This window comes from Babylonia areolata, chromosome 1, assembly GCF_041734735.1.
Source record: "Babylonia areolata isolate BAREFJ2019XMU chromosome 1, ASM4173473v1, whole genome shotgun sequence".
Classification (NCBI taxonomy): domain Eukaryota; kingdom Metazoa; phylum Mollusca; class Gastropoda; order Neogastropoda; family Buccinidae; genus Babylonia; species Babylonia areolata.
In genome coordinates this window covers 83,918,782-83,933,673 of record NC_134876.1, presented here as the reverse complement: position 1 = coordinate 83,933,673, position 14,892 = coordinate 83,918,782, and the positions used below count along the sequence as shown (strand labels likewise).

Genomic DNA, 14,892 nt, shown 5'->3' with positions numbered 1-14,892 from the left:
TTTGCTTTTACCAAATGACGTCGCTTTACTATCAACAACCACGAGTTACAAAATCGACTAAATGTCCGATGAATGTATTGTAATGAAAGAACTAGTTCAAACAATTGTATGGATAACGAGAGGCTTATCCACTGTTACTTGAGTTACGCAGAGCTGGGAAAACTTGCTGGGAGAAATGTTATGTGACAGGATTTGATTTTGTTTGGTTGCGTTAGATATGTTATCAGATCAAAAGTTTATTCAAGTAAATCAAACGCACACACACACACACACACACACACACACACCATCCATAGTGGTGTAATGTAGCGTAGTGTAGTGTAAGAGTAGCGTAGTGTAGTGTAGCGTAGTGTAGTGATGCGTAGTGTAGCGTAGCGTAGTGTGGCGTAGTGTAGTGTAGCGCAGTGTAGTGTAGCGCAGTGTAGTGTAGCGTAGTGTAGTGTAGTGTAGCGTAGTGTAATGCAATGCGGTGTGGTGTAGTGTAGTGTAGTGTAGTGTAGTGTAGTGTAGTGTCCCAACCCATCCACGCCCTCCTGAAGAAAAAAAAAATACATGGCCAGTGTAATTTCAGTGACTGTCTGTCAAAAGGCCAAAGCCCTCATGCCTTATCAAAGCTGGACTGCCATTTAAATGTGAGTTTGTCCTGATAAATCTGTTCAGTCTTTCTGGGGTCTGTGGCCCGCACTTTCTCTGTACAGGAGAGTTATCAGTGGGTTGAAGTAGTGAAAGGAGCTATTTGTACTGGTTTCAGGTGGGCGTAAATACACAGGTATATACTGGCGAAATATTTGTGTGTGCATACAGTTGGTGAATGTGTTCTTCATGAAACCGAAATTTGTAGTGTAGTGTAGTGTAGCATGTTGCATCATAGTGCAGCGCGCACACACACACACACACACACACACACACACACACACACACACACACACCATCTATGATGGTGTAGTGGAGTGAAGTGGAGTGGAGTGTAGACTAGTCTAGTGTAGTCTGGTGTAGTCTCGTGTAGCCGGTGTAGTGTGGAGCCAAAAAAGTATACGTTGTTGATGTTTTTAGCTTTTTAAAATCAAATCTGAATTTGAAATATGCAGCTTTCAGCTTCAGTGACATCTCTATTCCAATTCAGATACAACAGTTCCTTCGGCTGAAATTCCTAATCTTCGTAACATTCCACAAACATTGCATGTTTGCCGTAACTGTGGTGGGTGTGGTTGGAAATGAGTTTTATTTTGGAATAGAACGTCCACGATTCAATGATCTTTGAAATAATGTTGTTATTGTTGTTGTTTTTACAAGAAAATACATAAAGCATGAATTTTGTTTTCAATAGTTATAATTCATTCAAGCCAGGGAAAAGAATATGTTTGAAATTTGGAACATTCATCATAAAGATTGCGAAGATTGTTGTGCGATTTTTTTTTTAATTTGTCATCGAATTCATCTCTAAAAACCTGATACTTAAAACGATACATTTCTTGCTAAATTACCAAATGAAATATACTCACTTGACCTACACAAACGAGCATTACTTACAACATGTACATGTTGTCACCCTTGCTCCAACATGTGTCAAAGTATCAGATTTTCTTGATTCTTGATCCTGTATAAAGATGCGCAACTCTCTTTGCGCAGTATAGCCTCCTGATTACGTGTAGATCCGGCACCCAAGGAAGAGTGATTCGAACGCTGCTGTATAAATAGTGTTGATCGTCACACAACAGAGGCAACGCATTTGGCACTGCCTATCTGGGCTTGAGGATTTTTCTTGCGCAGAAAGTAAGATTTGTGTATCCCTGTGTACTTGGACGTGTCTCTAGGCCTGGTGTGTGTGGGTTAGTGAGTGAGAGTGTGTGTGTGTGTGTGTGTGTGTGTGTGTGTGTGTGTGAGTCCGGTCTTGATGATTATTTCTATTTTTCTTTAGCAGATTGTAAAATTTGTGTTGTTATTTTTTTCTTGAACGTCGAACGTGTTTCTCGGTCTTGTGTGTGTGTGTGTGTGTGTGTGTGTGTGTGTGTGTGTGTGTGTGTTTGTGTGTGTGTGTGTCTGTGTGTGTTTCTGTGTGTGTGTGTGTGTGTGTGTGTGTGTGTGTGTGTGTGTGTGTGTGTGTGTGTTGCTGATTGTGATTGCTTTGAGAACTATCGCCATGCTTCTGCCATTGACTAAGATGTCGACGAATAATAGGAGGAGAAAGATAAGGTGGAGCAGGGACAGGAGGAGAAGGGGGAGTAAGATGAAAATAAAGAAAAGAAACAAAATGAAATTAAGAACAAAAGAATTGGAGAAAAGAAGAAAACAGGGGGAAAAAAAGAGAACGAAAAAAAGTCCACGAATAAAAACGATCGAACAAGAAACCATCACCACCACGAAACAACCTCCTACCTTCCGTACGATACGACAGACAACCGCAAAATTTCAATATTAAAAAAAAAAAAAAAGACAATACACATTACATGTTTCCGTTTCAGAAAATCCCGTCGAGGTACATGAAACTATTAGGCTACATGTTTAATGTAATCTGTAGGAAACGTGAAACACATTTGGCATTGTGCTGATAATTAACGACAATTAACATACCAACTGATCGGTATAGAGACAGCGTGCATTTGGATGAGAGATAAACGGTGGAAAAACCCAATGCATTAGCAATGTACAAAAGATTTAGCACTGTGAACTGACCAGGAGCCAGCGAGCATTGACCCCCAAACGCATGCAAGGCGAATTCACATGAAAAAAAAGTATTAGCTTCTTTTTTTTTTCTTTTTCTTTTTTAACCCACTCAATTCAGTGAGATGCGCTTTGTTTTTGTTTTTTGTTTTTGTCGAGGTCAGTCAGAACCCATTCATTATAATTTCTAACGAAAACGATTTAACGGGTCAACAAAGGTTTGTTTCTACCCCCCCTGAATAGAAACCGGAATTTTAAATCATTTGTTCGTTTGTTGTTTATCTATTTGTTTGTTGTTTTTGTTTTTTTGTTTCGTGTGTGTGTGTGTGTGTTTGTGTGTGTGTGTGTGTGTGTTTTGCTGTTGTTTTTTTTCGGCTCTTTCTTTTCTTCCTTTCCTTGTTTTCTTTTTGTTTTTGTAATTTTAAGGCCTGATCAGCGTGTTGGCTTTATGCGAAGGTCAGGCATCCGCTGCCCTTTTTTGTGTGTTTGCTCTTTTTTGTGCTTTTTTTTTTTTTTTTTTTTTTTTTTACTCTTCTTTTTTCCTTTTTTTTTTTTTTCTTTTTTTTTCTTTTTTTTTTAACAGCAAATGTGGTGCAGTGTATAAGGATCAGTACCGCATGCTCTGGCATTTCTCTTGAAACTGAAACTGAAAGTTTTTCAGTAAAATAGGTGATTTTTTTTTTTTTTTTTTTTTTTTTTTTTTTTTTTTTTTTTGCTTGATGTGCTTGTGCTTGTGCGTTTGTGTGTGTGTGTGTGTGTGTGTGTAACATTTTGACAAGTAAGTATCTTTTTTCTTGTTTCTTTGAACAAGCCAGCAACAGCAACAGCAACAACAACAACAACAACAGCCAAGCACGACAAGCAGACAGCAAAAAACCAAACCGACCGATTGGACCCCCCCTCCTCGCTGCCCCATCCTGACCACTGACAGACGATGCCGATCTCCAGCGGTGCCTTGGAATGGCCCGTCAGCTACTACAGCAAGCGGGAGAAGGAGACGGGTCCAGTAGCGGATGGGACGGACGGAGGGGGTTCGGGGGGAACCCCCCGGGGGGGTGCAGCGGCAGCGGGGGGCAGTGTGGGTTACGAATGGCAGCCTCAGCTGACCAACCGGGAGGACTATGAGAAATGGCGGAAAAAGATGGACCGTAAGGTAGGTGGTGTCGTCGTGGTGGTGACCATTCTTAATGGGGACATGTCAGTACAAATCAGCATGCATTCTTTTAAGTAATATTGGTCAGTTTTGTGTTGGTTTCAAAGTGAATTGTTTAAAAAGTGTATTAAAAAAATAATTTAAAAAAAAACGTTTTTGTTCACTTTCACCACCAGTCCTTATAGAAACGCATCCAAAATGGCCGCCAAACAAATAAATTCAAATGCTTAAAAATTTTGTTTTATTCAAGATATTTAGTTTTGTTTTTCTTTTTTATTTTATATTATCATTTGTTTCATCTTTCCTCCAAATAAGAAACTCCTAGCACCTATTTTTGAATTTTTTAATGACTTTTTTTAAAATGACTTTAAACACACTTTGTTTTTTTCAAATTATGCTTGAAATAACATCGTCTTGACAAGTTGATCAAAACTGGTCTGCACAAAATAAAGATCATACATTGCAGAATAAATGGGCAAAATCCCAAACCTGTAACTGTAGCCAGTTTTTATGTAGCAGCTATTTGAAACAGCTAACTAACCCAAAATAGTGAAACAGAGAAAACAGGAAAAGAAAAAACATGAAGACACAGTCAGCAAAAAGAGTCCATTCATTTTGTCATTTCTGGGCTCAATGGTATGTTCTTGGGCTTTGGGTTTGAAGAGTCGAAAATTGTCAAAACAAAAAATCATGAAAAACCACGACTTTGTTCAAACTTGCACTACCATGCCCCCCTCAAAGCAAGGGGGAACTGTTGCTAGTGCTCTGACTTAAAATTAAAACGAAGGTTCTCTCTCTCTCTCTCTCTCTCTCTCTCTCTCTCTCTCTCTGTCCAAATATACAGATACCCAGTACATTTTTTATGTTCAAACACACACTACCTGTGTTCATTAGAATGTTCTGTTCCTCAACAAAATTATTTGCACGTCTTTGATATTTTCAGAGTTGTACACCTGTAATATTTCTAGAGCGTGTTCTCTCTCTCTCTCTCTCTCTCTCCTGTTCTAATCAGGTATGTGTTAAGTTCGGCCTTCTGTGGGTGGTGATGATAGTGGTGGTGGTGGTGGCGGTGTGTGTGTGTGTGTTTCTTCGTTTGTGACTTGTGTGGTGGTTTGTTGTAATGGTATGGATAGAGGTTGGTGATTGTAGTGATTAGTGCTTGTGGTTGTTTGTGATGGGGGGTAGTGAATCTCTATGTGTGTGTGTGTGGGTGCCTGTGTCTGTGTGTGATGTTTATCCACGTGTGTGTGTGTGTGTGTGTGTGTTTTTGTGTATCCATGTGTGTATGAATATGTCTGTGTATGTCTGTGTGTGTGTGTGTGTGTATGTGTGTATCTCTGGGTGTGTGTGTGTGCGTGTGTGTGTGTGAATGTATGTGTGTGTGTGTGTGTGTCTGTGCGTGTGTATCTCTGTGTGTGTGTATCTGTGTATGTGTGTGTGTATATATATATATATATATATATATATATATATATGTATTTCCGAATGAAACCATCTCATTTCTTGGTACGAGTTGGATGGAAAGACTGGGGTGGACAGGTGGCCAAGTGGTAACATGCCCGACAAGGAAACGAGTGTCCATGGGTTCGAACTCCATGTACAGACCGGGGTTTTACTCCCCCCTTCCCGACAATACTCTGACTGGACCCGACCCGTGGTGTGCAGCGTACTCTACTAAGCGCGCGTTAAAGAACCCACGACAACAAACGGGTTGTCCCTGGCGAAATTCAGAAGAAAAAAAAACACTTTGATAGCAAAATGACCAGTATATACTTAAAGCCAAAAAAAAAAAAAAAGAAAGAAAGAAAAAATAGGAGGTGGCGCTGGAGAGCGGCCCGAATTTCACACAGAGAAATACAATACAATACGACACGACACGATGCAATGCAATACTATACCATACAATACAATACTCTATAATACAACACAATCCCGCAAGAAGAGCTAGTGGGAATGACTGAAAAAGTATGTGCAGTACATTCTTTCTGAAACAGTTTCTTGCTTCTTTTTTTTTCCCCAGGATCCACTGAAGACGAAGAAAAGAAAGAGAAACACATGCTGCGGTTGTCTTTCATCCAACAAGGTACATTCAGAGCGTGTGATTGTTTGTTTGTTGTTTCTTTTGGGTGGGTTAATACATTGTATATCATATATATGTGTCTCCCCACCACCACACCCCTCTTCTCTCCCTCCTCCTTCTCCTCGTCGTCCCTTCTATATTCTGTCTTTCAATTATTTTTTTTCTTGATTGTCACGTTTTGAATTTGACAACCGATTAATGATTATTGTTGTAATTTGATTTTTTTTTCTTGACAGATGAATTAGTCTGTTCTTTACATTGCGGGTTCTGTTTTGTTGTTGTTGTTGTTGTTATTGTTATTGTTTGTTTGTTTGTTGTTTGTTTTTTTGTTTTTGTTTTGTTGTTGTTGTTTTTGTTGTTTTGTGTGTGTTCTCGTGTTGTTGCCTTTTGTTTTGTTTTTGTTTTGTTTTTGTTTTTTTATGTTTGTTTCTTTCTTTCTTTCTTTGTTCTATGAATTTAGTTTAGTTTAGTTTCATTACTATTTGTGATGCAGATCAACAAAGAGAACGAAGATCCTACAAAGGGAGAGCCGCGGGATAGTCCAAGGGAGATGATTCGGCGTCTCCGACGTCGCCGCTGTTTTTTACTGGCCTTGGTTGTTTCGCTTTTCGCTTTTCTGCTCATGGTGGTCTTCGTTTTCGTCTTTCTGCGTTTTTCAGGTACGTGCCAATAACAGTGATAATGATTTATTTGTTGAGTGCTGTCCACAGTTCCCCAAGGCGATTTTTAACGACACTGAACCCCTATGGTCGAGTATCACTCACACACACACATTCTCTCTCTGTCTCTCTGTCTCTGTATGTGTGTGTGTGTGTGTGTGTGTGTGTGTGTGTGTGTGTAAAAATAGATGCCGGCTGGAATGTCGAAAGCAGTGCATCAGTTCTTATTTCTTTTCTTCTTCTTTTTTTTCATGTTGTTGTTGTTGTTTGTTTGTTTGTTTGTTTGTTTTGGGGATTTTTGTTTGTTTGTTGTTGTTGTTGTTGTTGTTTTTTGGGGGGGTTGTTTGTTTGTTTGATTACTTACACACACAAACGTACATTAGCATACCAACGCTTGCTTCTCACGTTCACATCTTTCATTGTCACACACACACACACACACACACACACACACACACACACACACACACACACACACACACACCGTATACATTACGTGTGTATATACGCAAGGGAGACAAGACAGACAGAAACGAAAGAGGGCAAGAGACAGACACAGAGAGTTCATAATCAGAAGATATGGCAAAGACAGTATATCGTCAGGGGACATGACACAAATATTGTTCTAATCAGGAGACATGACAAAGACGGTATAATTTCATAATCAGGAGACATGACACACAGATTAATCAGAAGACATGCCCGACTGGAATAACCCTCCCATTGGCATTAACCCCAACCCTCCCATTGGCATTACCCCCCCCCCCCCCCCCCCCCCCCCCCCCCCCGACCCCCACACCCACACCCTACCCCACAACGACAATTTTAGACAACTGTGTTATAACATAGAATTTGATACTTTCACAGAAAGAACGTAAGAGTCCAACCAACCAACACGTAAAAACTGAACAACAGATTTCCTTCCTTTGACCCCAAAATTAATATATAGATAAACAAGTAATAAATGATTGAATAACTATTAAACGAAAACTCAGATAGATAGGTTGATTGACTGATTGATTGATTGAACCCTACCCCACTGGTCACAAAGTTCTAAGCCCCGAAGTCATGGTCGGATATATAACATACAGATGAATAAATGATGGACTAACTAAAATAAATAAATAAACAAATGAATGAATGAATTGATAAATAAATAAATAAAGCAACTCGCCCTTCCCCACAGGTCACGAACTCCTAGGCCCCGAAGACCTGGTGGAATGCACAGGCCAATGGCGCACCCACTTTCTGGCCTACGCCGAGGCGTCCTCTAACGGTACTGGCACCGACTACTACTGCTGCTACCTCCCAGACATCAAAAACCTGACCGTGTGGACGGTGCTGTCCCAGTCTGGCTGGCCCGACGGCTACGTGTTCAAGGACAAGAACGACTGCACGCCTCCCTCCAGTCCCAAAGAATGTAAGGACTACAGCGCTGCAGACTTCGCCCAAGTCGCGATGCCCATGCCTCCGTGTCGGGCCACCTGTGGCGTCTGCAGTCCGCTGCTGGCCCTCAAGGTTCTGGTGCTGGCCGTGGTTGTGATGGTGTTGGTGTGAGGCTGTGTAGTTTGTGTGGGGTGTTTTCGTGGCTGTGGTGGTGTTGGTGTGAGGCTGTGTAGTTTGTGTGGAGTGTTTTCGTGGCTGTGGTGTTGTTGATGTGAAGCTATATAGTTTGTGTGGAGTTTTTTCGTGGCTGTGGTGATGTTGATGTGAGGCTATATAGGTTTTGTGGCTGTGGTGATGTTGATGTGAAACTATATAGGTTTTGTGGTGTGTTTTCGTGGCTGTGGTGACGTTGATGTGAAGCTACATAGGTTTTGTGGTGTGTTTTTGTGGCTGTGCTGGTGTTGATGTGAGGCTATATAGGTTTTGTGGTTTTTTTCGTGGCTGTGTTTGTGTTGATGTGAAACTATATAGGTTTTGTGGTGTTTTCGTGGCTGTGGTGATGTTGATGTGAGGCTATATAGGTTTTGTGGTGTTTTCGTGGCTGTGTTTGTGTTGATGTGAAACTATATAGGTTTTGTGGTGTTTTCGTGGCTGTGGTGATGTTGATGTGGGGCTATATAGGTTTTGTGGTGTTTTCGTGGCTGTGTTTGTGTTGATGTGAGGCTATATAGGTTTTGTGGTGTTTTCGTGGCTGTGTTTGTGTTGATGTGAAACTATATTGGTTTTGTGGTGTTTTCGTGGCTGTTGTGATGTTGATGTGAGGCTATATAGGTTCTGTGGTGCGTTTTTGTGGCTGTGCTGGTGTTGATGTGAGGCTATATAGGTTTTGTGGTGTGTTTTTGTGGCTGTGTTTGTGTTGATGTGAAGCTACATAGGTTTTGTGGCGTGTTTTTGTGGCTGTGCTGGTGTTGATGTGAGGCTATATAGGTTTTGTGGTGTGTTTTTGTGGCTGTGTTTGTGTTGATGTGAGGCTATATAGGTTTTGTGGGTTTTCGTGGCTGTGTTTGTGTTGATGTGAGGCTATATCGGTTTTGTGGTGTTTTCGTGGCTGTGTTTGTGTTGATGTGAGGCTATATCGGTTTTGTGATGTGTTTTCGTGGGTGTGGTGATGTTGATGTGAAGCTATATAGGTTTTGTGGTGTGTTTTTGTTGCTGTGTTTGTGGTGTTGTGAGGCTATATAGGTTTTGTGGTGTGTTTTCGTGGCTGTGTTTGTGTTATTGTGAAGCTATATAGATAGGTTTTGTGGTGTGTTTTTGTGCCTGTGCTGGTGTTGGTGTGAAGCTATAAAGGTTTTGTGGTGTGTTTTCGTGGCTGTGTTGGTGTTGATGGGAAGCTATATAGGTTTTGTGGTGTGTTTTTCGTGGCTGTGGTGATGTTGATGTGAAGCTATATAGGTTTTGTGGTGCGTTTTCGTGGCTGTGGTGATGTTGATGTGAAGCTATATAGGTTTTGTGGTGTGCTTTCTTTTCGTGACTGTGAAGCTGTATGTTTTGTGTGTTGTTTTTGTGACTATGAAGCTATAAAGGTTTTGTGGGTTGTGTTCGTGACTGTGAAACTATGTAGGTTTTGTGTGTAGTTTTCGTGACTGTGAAGCTATAAAGGTTTTGTGTGTTGTTTTCGTGACTGTGAAGTTATAAAGGTTTTGTGTGTTGTTTTCGTGACTATGAAGCTATAAAGGTTTTGTGTGTTGTTTTCGTGACTGTGAAGCTATATAGGTTTTGTGTGTTGTTTTCATGACTGTGAAGCTATAAAGGTTTTGTGTGTTGTTTTCGTGACTGTGAAGCTATATAGGTTTTGTGTGTTGTTTTCGTGACTATGAAGCTATAAAGGTTTTGTGTGTTGTTTTCGTGACTGTGAAGCTATATAGGTTTTGTGTGTTGTTTTCGTGACTGTGAAGCTATATAGGTTTTGTGTGTTGTTTTCGTGACTGTGAAGCTATATAGGTTTTGTGTGTTGTTTTCGTGACTGTGAAGCTATATAGGTTTTGTGGGTTGTTTTCGTGACTGTGAAGTTATATAAGTTTTGTGGGTTGTTTTCGTGACTGTGAAGCTAAATAGGTTTTGTGGGTTGTGTAAAGTTATATAGGTTTTGTGGGTTGTTTTCGTGGTTCTGAAACTATATAGATTTTGTGGTCTGTTTTCGTGACTGTGAAGCTACAGGTTTTGTGGTCTGTTTTCGTGGTTGTGAAGTTATATAGGTTTTGTGGGTTGTTTTCGTTACTGTTAAGCTATATGTTTTGTGGGTTGTTTTCGTGAATGTGAGGCTATATAGGTTTTGTGGGCTGTTTTCGTGGCTGTGAAGTTATATAGGTTTTGTTCGTTGTTTTCGTGACAGTGAAGTTATATAGGTTCTGTGGGTTGTTTTGTTTTCGTGACTGTGAAGCTACGTTGGTGAAGATCTACAGGTTTAGTGGGGTTATTTGTTGGTTGGTTTTTTGTTTGTTTGTTTGTTGTTGTTGTTGTTTTTGTTGCTGTTGTGTTTGTTTTCGTTTCTGTTATGATGTTGATGTCAAGTTACAGGTTTTGTAGGTTGTTTTCATGATTGTGGTGGTGTTGGTGTGATGTTGTGTTGATTTTTGTATTGAGATATTGGTTTTGTGGATTTCATGGTGTTGCTGTGAAGGTATCGGGATTGTGTGTTGTTTTCGTGTCTGTGGTTATGTTGGTGTGAAGTTATGTGTTTCGTGGTTTGTCTTCGTGGCTGTGAAATTATAGGTTTTGTGGGTTGCTTTCGTGGCTGGGAAGTTATAGGTTTTGTGGGTTGTTTTCGTGGCTTTGAAGTTTCTTTGGTAAGGTTGGTGTGAATCTATAGGTTGATATCGTATCTGTGGTGATGTTGGAATGAGGCTGAGTGTGATGATGATGGTGTGTACATGGTGTGTACTTTATTGGTTGTTTTCGTGGCTGTGGCGATGTTGGTGTGGGGCTATGTGTTTTGTAGTGGTTTCCACATCTGTGAGCTCGGCTCAAACAAAAGAAAAAAAGTTTTGACGTGTCATCGACCTGTTAGAATCGGACAGTCATGCTTTTCAATTAGTCGAAACGCGGCTTTTCATGAAATATGATATCAATACAGCTTTGAATATTATGTTTGAAAATGCTATGTACATTGCCATTAATTTCACAGATCGAATCTTAATGTCAAAATTGATTATTGTATCTTACATGATACGGTGTCGCTATTCACAATTTTGCACTATTCACTATTTGCAAGCATATAAATCATTCCTGATTATCAACGAATTCCCGGATAACAATCAATGAATGATATAACAATGATAATGACTGTGATAACCATTATTTTATGTATGTTATATTGTATAATGTCTATTTTGTCACATCGTCATTTTTACTTCAGTCATAATGTACGTGTGTTTGTTGTTTTTTCAGTGCTATTTTCCTTTAATTTTATTGTCAGTACAACAGTAGTTAACCTGACTGAACTGTTCTGTACTGCACTGTCCTGTACTGTACTGTACTGTACTGTACTGTGGCTGTGTATGATTTTAGTGTAAAGTAAGGTTCTGGCTTTTTCCCAAGGCTATGGTGATGTTAGTCCTCCCCCAGCCCTTCCCTCTTGTGCTTGTTCGAATTTTTGTTCGATTGCTTACTTTGCTGGCTTGCTTTTTTTTGCTTTTTTTTTTTTTTTTTTTTTCTGACAATAAAAACAGTATGGCGAAAGTGATCCACATCTCAAAGAAACGTCTGCCTATACCAGGATTTCTCCGAAACATCACCAGAAAATAATAGTAGACACAAATATATCAGCAAAATACTTTCGCTTGCCTCACACTAATAATAATTCCCTTACCCGAAATGTGAACGTATCACGTACGTCCTGAGCGTAGTGTTATAATTGTCTTTACCGCTGTTGTGAGGGGTCGTGATCCGGAGTCAGCTCACCAGTGAGGTTCACTGGGGACCACGCACATCTTTCATTTCTCCTGTATGCAAGGGAAACAACAAACGCTTTCACCTCAAGAAAGAGTTGTGGGACCTACGTCGTTTACGTGTTTGTGGCAGAACGTGTAACAGAAGCAGCTGGGGACAAAAGGGGGAATAGTAATTTATTTATTTCTGGAAAATAATCTTGTGTTTGCTAATGTTTTTTTTTCTCTTACTTTGCGAGGTAATGGAATGTTTTCAACACACCAGTATTTTCTAACCAAGCGTTTCAAGACTTGCGATGCTTCCTGAATCGTTTGCATGACTGAGTTATTTTCACCCAAGACGCATACGCACGCTCACACGCACACGCGCACACGCACATGCGGCCGTTGAATCATTCGCCTGCTCTTGCCTGTGATGCTTCTGCCATTATTGGACTCTCATTTGTAAACATCTTAGTTGTACTGTTAACCTCGTGGGCTGTTAGTTGTTTGTTGTTATTCCTTGTCTTTGCTCTTTTCTTATAAGCCTGCCTGCCTTCATCCGTTGAAAATAAAACGACATGTTTTATAAAGTTTCTTAGTGTGCGTTTTTTTCATAGTATGCATTTGTGTGGTATTAAGTTCAATTCTTCAATGTGATGTATGATTTCCCTTCCTGACCACCCCCCCCCCCCCCTCCACACACACACACACACACACACACACACACACACACCTCCACCCCCCCTCCCTCTCTCTCTCTCTCTGTGAAAATATTTATGGATATCGATCGATCTATCTATCGATCAAATACTCAGAACTCACTTACAAAAGAAAATGTGGCAGAATTGTTAAGACGCTCAGCTGCCAATACAGAGAGTCCGTAAGGGTGTGGGTTCGAATCCCGCTCTCGCCCTTTCTCCCAAGTTTGACTGGAAAATCAAACTGAGCGTGTCTAGTCTTTCGGATGAGACGATAAACCGAGGTCCCGTGTGCAGCACTCCCTTGACGCACTGAAAAAAGAACCCATGGCAACAAAGTATTGTCCTCTGGCAAAATTCTGTAAAACGAAATCCACACTGAAACAGGTACACAAATGTATATGCATGCACTCCAGGCCTGACAAGCGCGTTGGGTTCTGCTGCTGTCAGGCATCTGCCTAGCAGATGTGGTGTGGTGCATATGGATTTGTCCGAACGCAGTGACGCCCCCATGAGAAAACTGAAACTGAAACTCACAGAGAGAGAACACTGAACACTGAACACCGAAAGGTTTGACAGAAACAGAAAAACAGGGACAGAGACACAAAGCGAGAACAGACAGAGGAGAAAAACAAGCATCCTTTATTTCCCTGTATGCAAATGTTTGCAGGGCGAAATGCATGCCGTGATTCCAGAGCATTAGCCTAATTCAGCACGTACACTCTCGGGATGCACGTGGAACTGTTAACAAAAATCTGCATGCATATTATACATGAGCTGACAATTTACGTCGCGTTCCACATTGTTCTCATTCAGCCTTTCAGCCTCAACCACCCGCATACATACACACATACACATACAATAGTCAACACACTCATACACGCATGCAAGCAATCACACACGCGCGCGCGCGCGCACACACACACACACACACACACACACACACACACACACACACACACACACACACACACACACATGTACACACTCTTACATGAGTTCACTACCCCAAAAGATCTCAATCAGCTGGTCAAAAACTAACAGTTAGTTATGGCAATTGATAACCCGGCAACCTGGCTAATATCGACACCCTTGTCCTTTCCCCCTCCTGGCCACATGGCAAAACAGAAAGGGTATTTACGGCCACATTGCAAATCAGAAAGATGTGTTAATGGCCATATTGCAAAACAGAAAGGGGTGTTTATGCCTACATTGCAAAACAGAAAGGAGTGTCGTGGCCACATTGCACATATGCAGCACTTAGAGAAATACGTGTTTTCATGGCATTCACTCAGACTTTTGACTCACTTGTGTAAACAAAGTGAGTCTGTGTTATAACCCGATTTCGGTTGTCTGTGTGTTTGTGTGTGTGTGTGTGTGTGTGTGGTAACCTTTAACATTGTCGTTTTCTCAGGTAATATTTCGTCATTTAACACCAAATTCGGCACCAAAAAAATAGGAAAAATTATCTTTTTTCCACTCATACTGTTTTTCATGACAATGCATCTTTAGGATGGGCACAAAAAATTAAAAAGAAGCCAAATTATTTGCACAATAAATTTACTGTTACATGTTCTATCTTTATTCATAAAAATTGACACTTTGATTTAATATATTGCAACACCGATCAACAGCGGCCAATGATATCATTTCTGTTCAAAAAGGAAATTCTTTCTTTTAGTCTGTAAGGGGGGAGAGATTTTGAGAGAAAAAAATCGTTAAAATGGGTCCTGTATTGATAAGTTTGGTATCATAAAAAAAACAACATCAGGCCTGCTACTGGGATTAAACCAAGGATGATCATTTCAGACCGGCGCAACAGGCGAGTAGTTTAAGCGTTGGACTGTCAATCTCAGGGTCCCGGGTTCAAATCACGGTAACGGCGCCTGGTTGGTAAAGGGTCGAGATTTTTCCGATCTCCCAGGTCAACATATATGCAGCCCTGTTAGTGTCTGAACCCCCTTCGTGTATTTACGCACGCAGAAGATCAAATACACACGCTAACCTGTAACCCATGTCAGTGTTCGGTGGGTTATGGAGACACGAAAATACCCAGCATGCATGAACCACGACAGCGTCATCGGCAAGTCGATGTTGGTCGTGTAATAGAAAAAAGAAGAAGAAACAATGCTACGCCACATCTGACGTCACTAGTTGACCAAATCGAATATCTAAAGCTATGGGTCTTTTTAGCGCAATAAAATATAATTGTATTTGAGGTAATAACACCATTCAAGTCATGTTTTCTTGACATATCTCGATTATTTAAGAAATTCTTTTAATTCGGCCCTAAAGGAGACGTTGACATCGCCTCAGGCACACT

General features: G+C 40.7%; 1 protein-coding gene across 2 annotated transcripts in view; it reads left to right on the top strand.

Annotated features, from left to right (window-relative positions):
* LOC143288618 (uncharacterized) overlaps positions 1-11,603 on the top strand; it is a 15,697-nt gene extending 4,094 nt beyond the window's left edge. For both annotated transcript variants that reach the window (XM_076597279.1, XM_076597276.1), the window contains exons 2-5: positions 3,489-3,814; positions 5,835-5,897; positions 6,388-6,553; positions 7,740-11,603. In XM_076597279.1, the coding sequence (XP_076453394.1) occupies positions 3,596-3,814; positions 5,835-5,897; positions 6,388-6,553; positions 7,740-8,110 (819 nt within the window). In that variant the 5' untranslated portion in view covers positions 3,489-3,595 and the 3' untranslated portion in view covers positions 8,111-11,603. The remainder of the gene's footprint in view (positions 1-3,488; positions 3,815-5,834; positions 5,898-6,387; positions 6,554-7,739) is intronic.
* Positions 11,604-14,892: the final 3,289 nt, after the last annotated feature.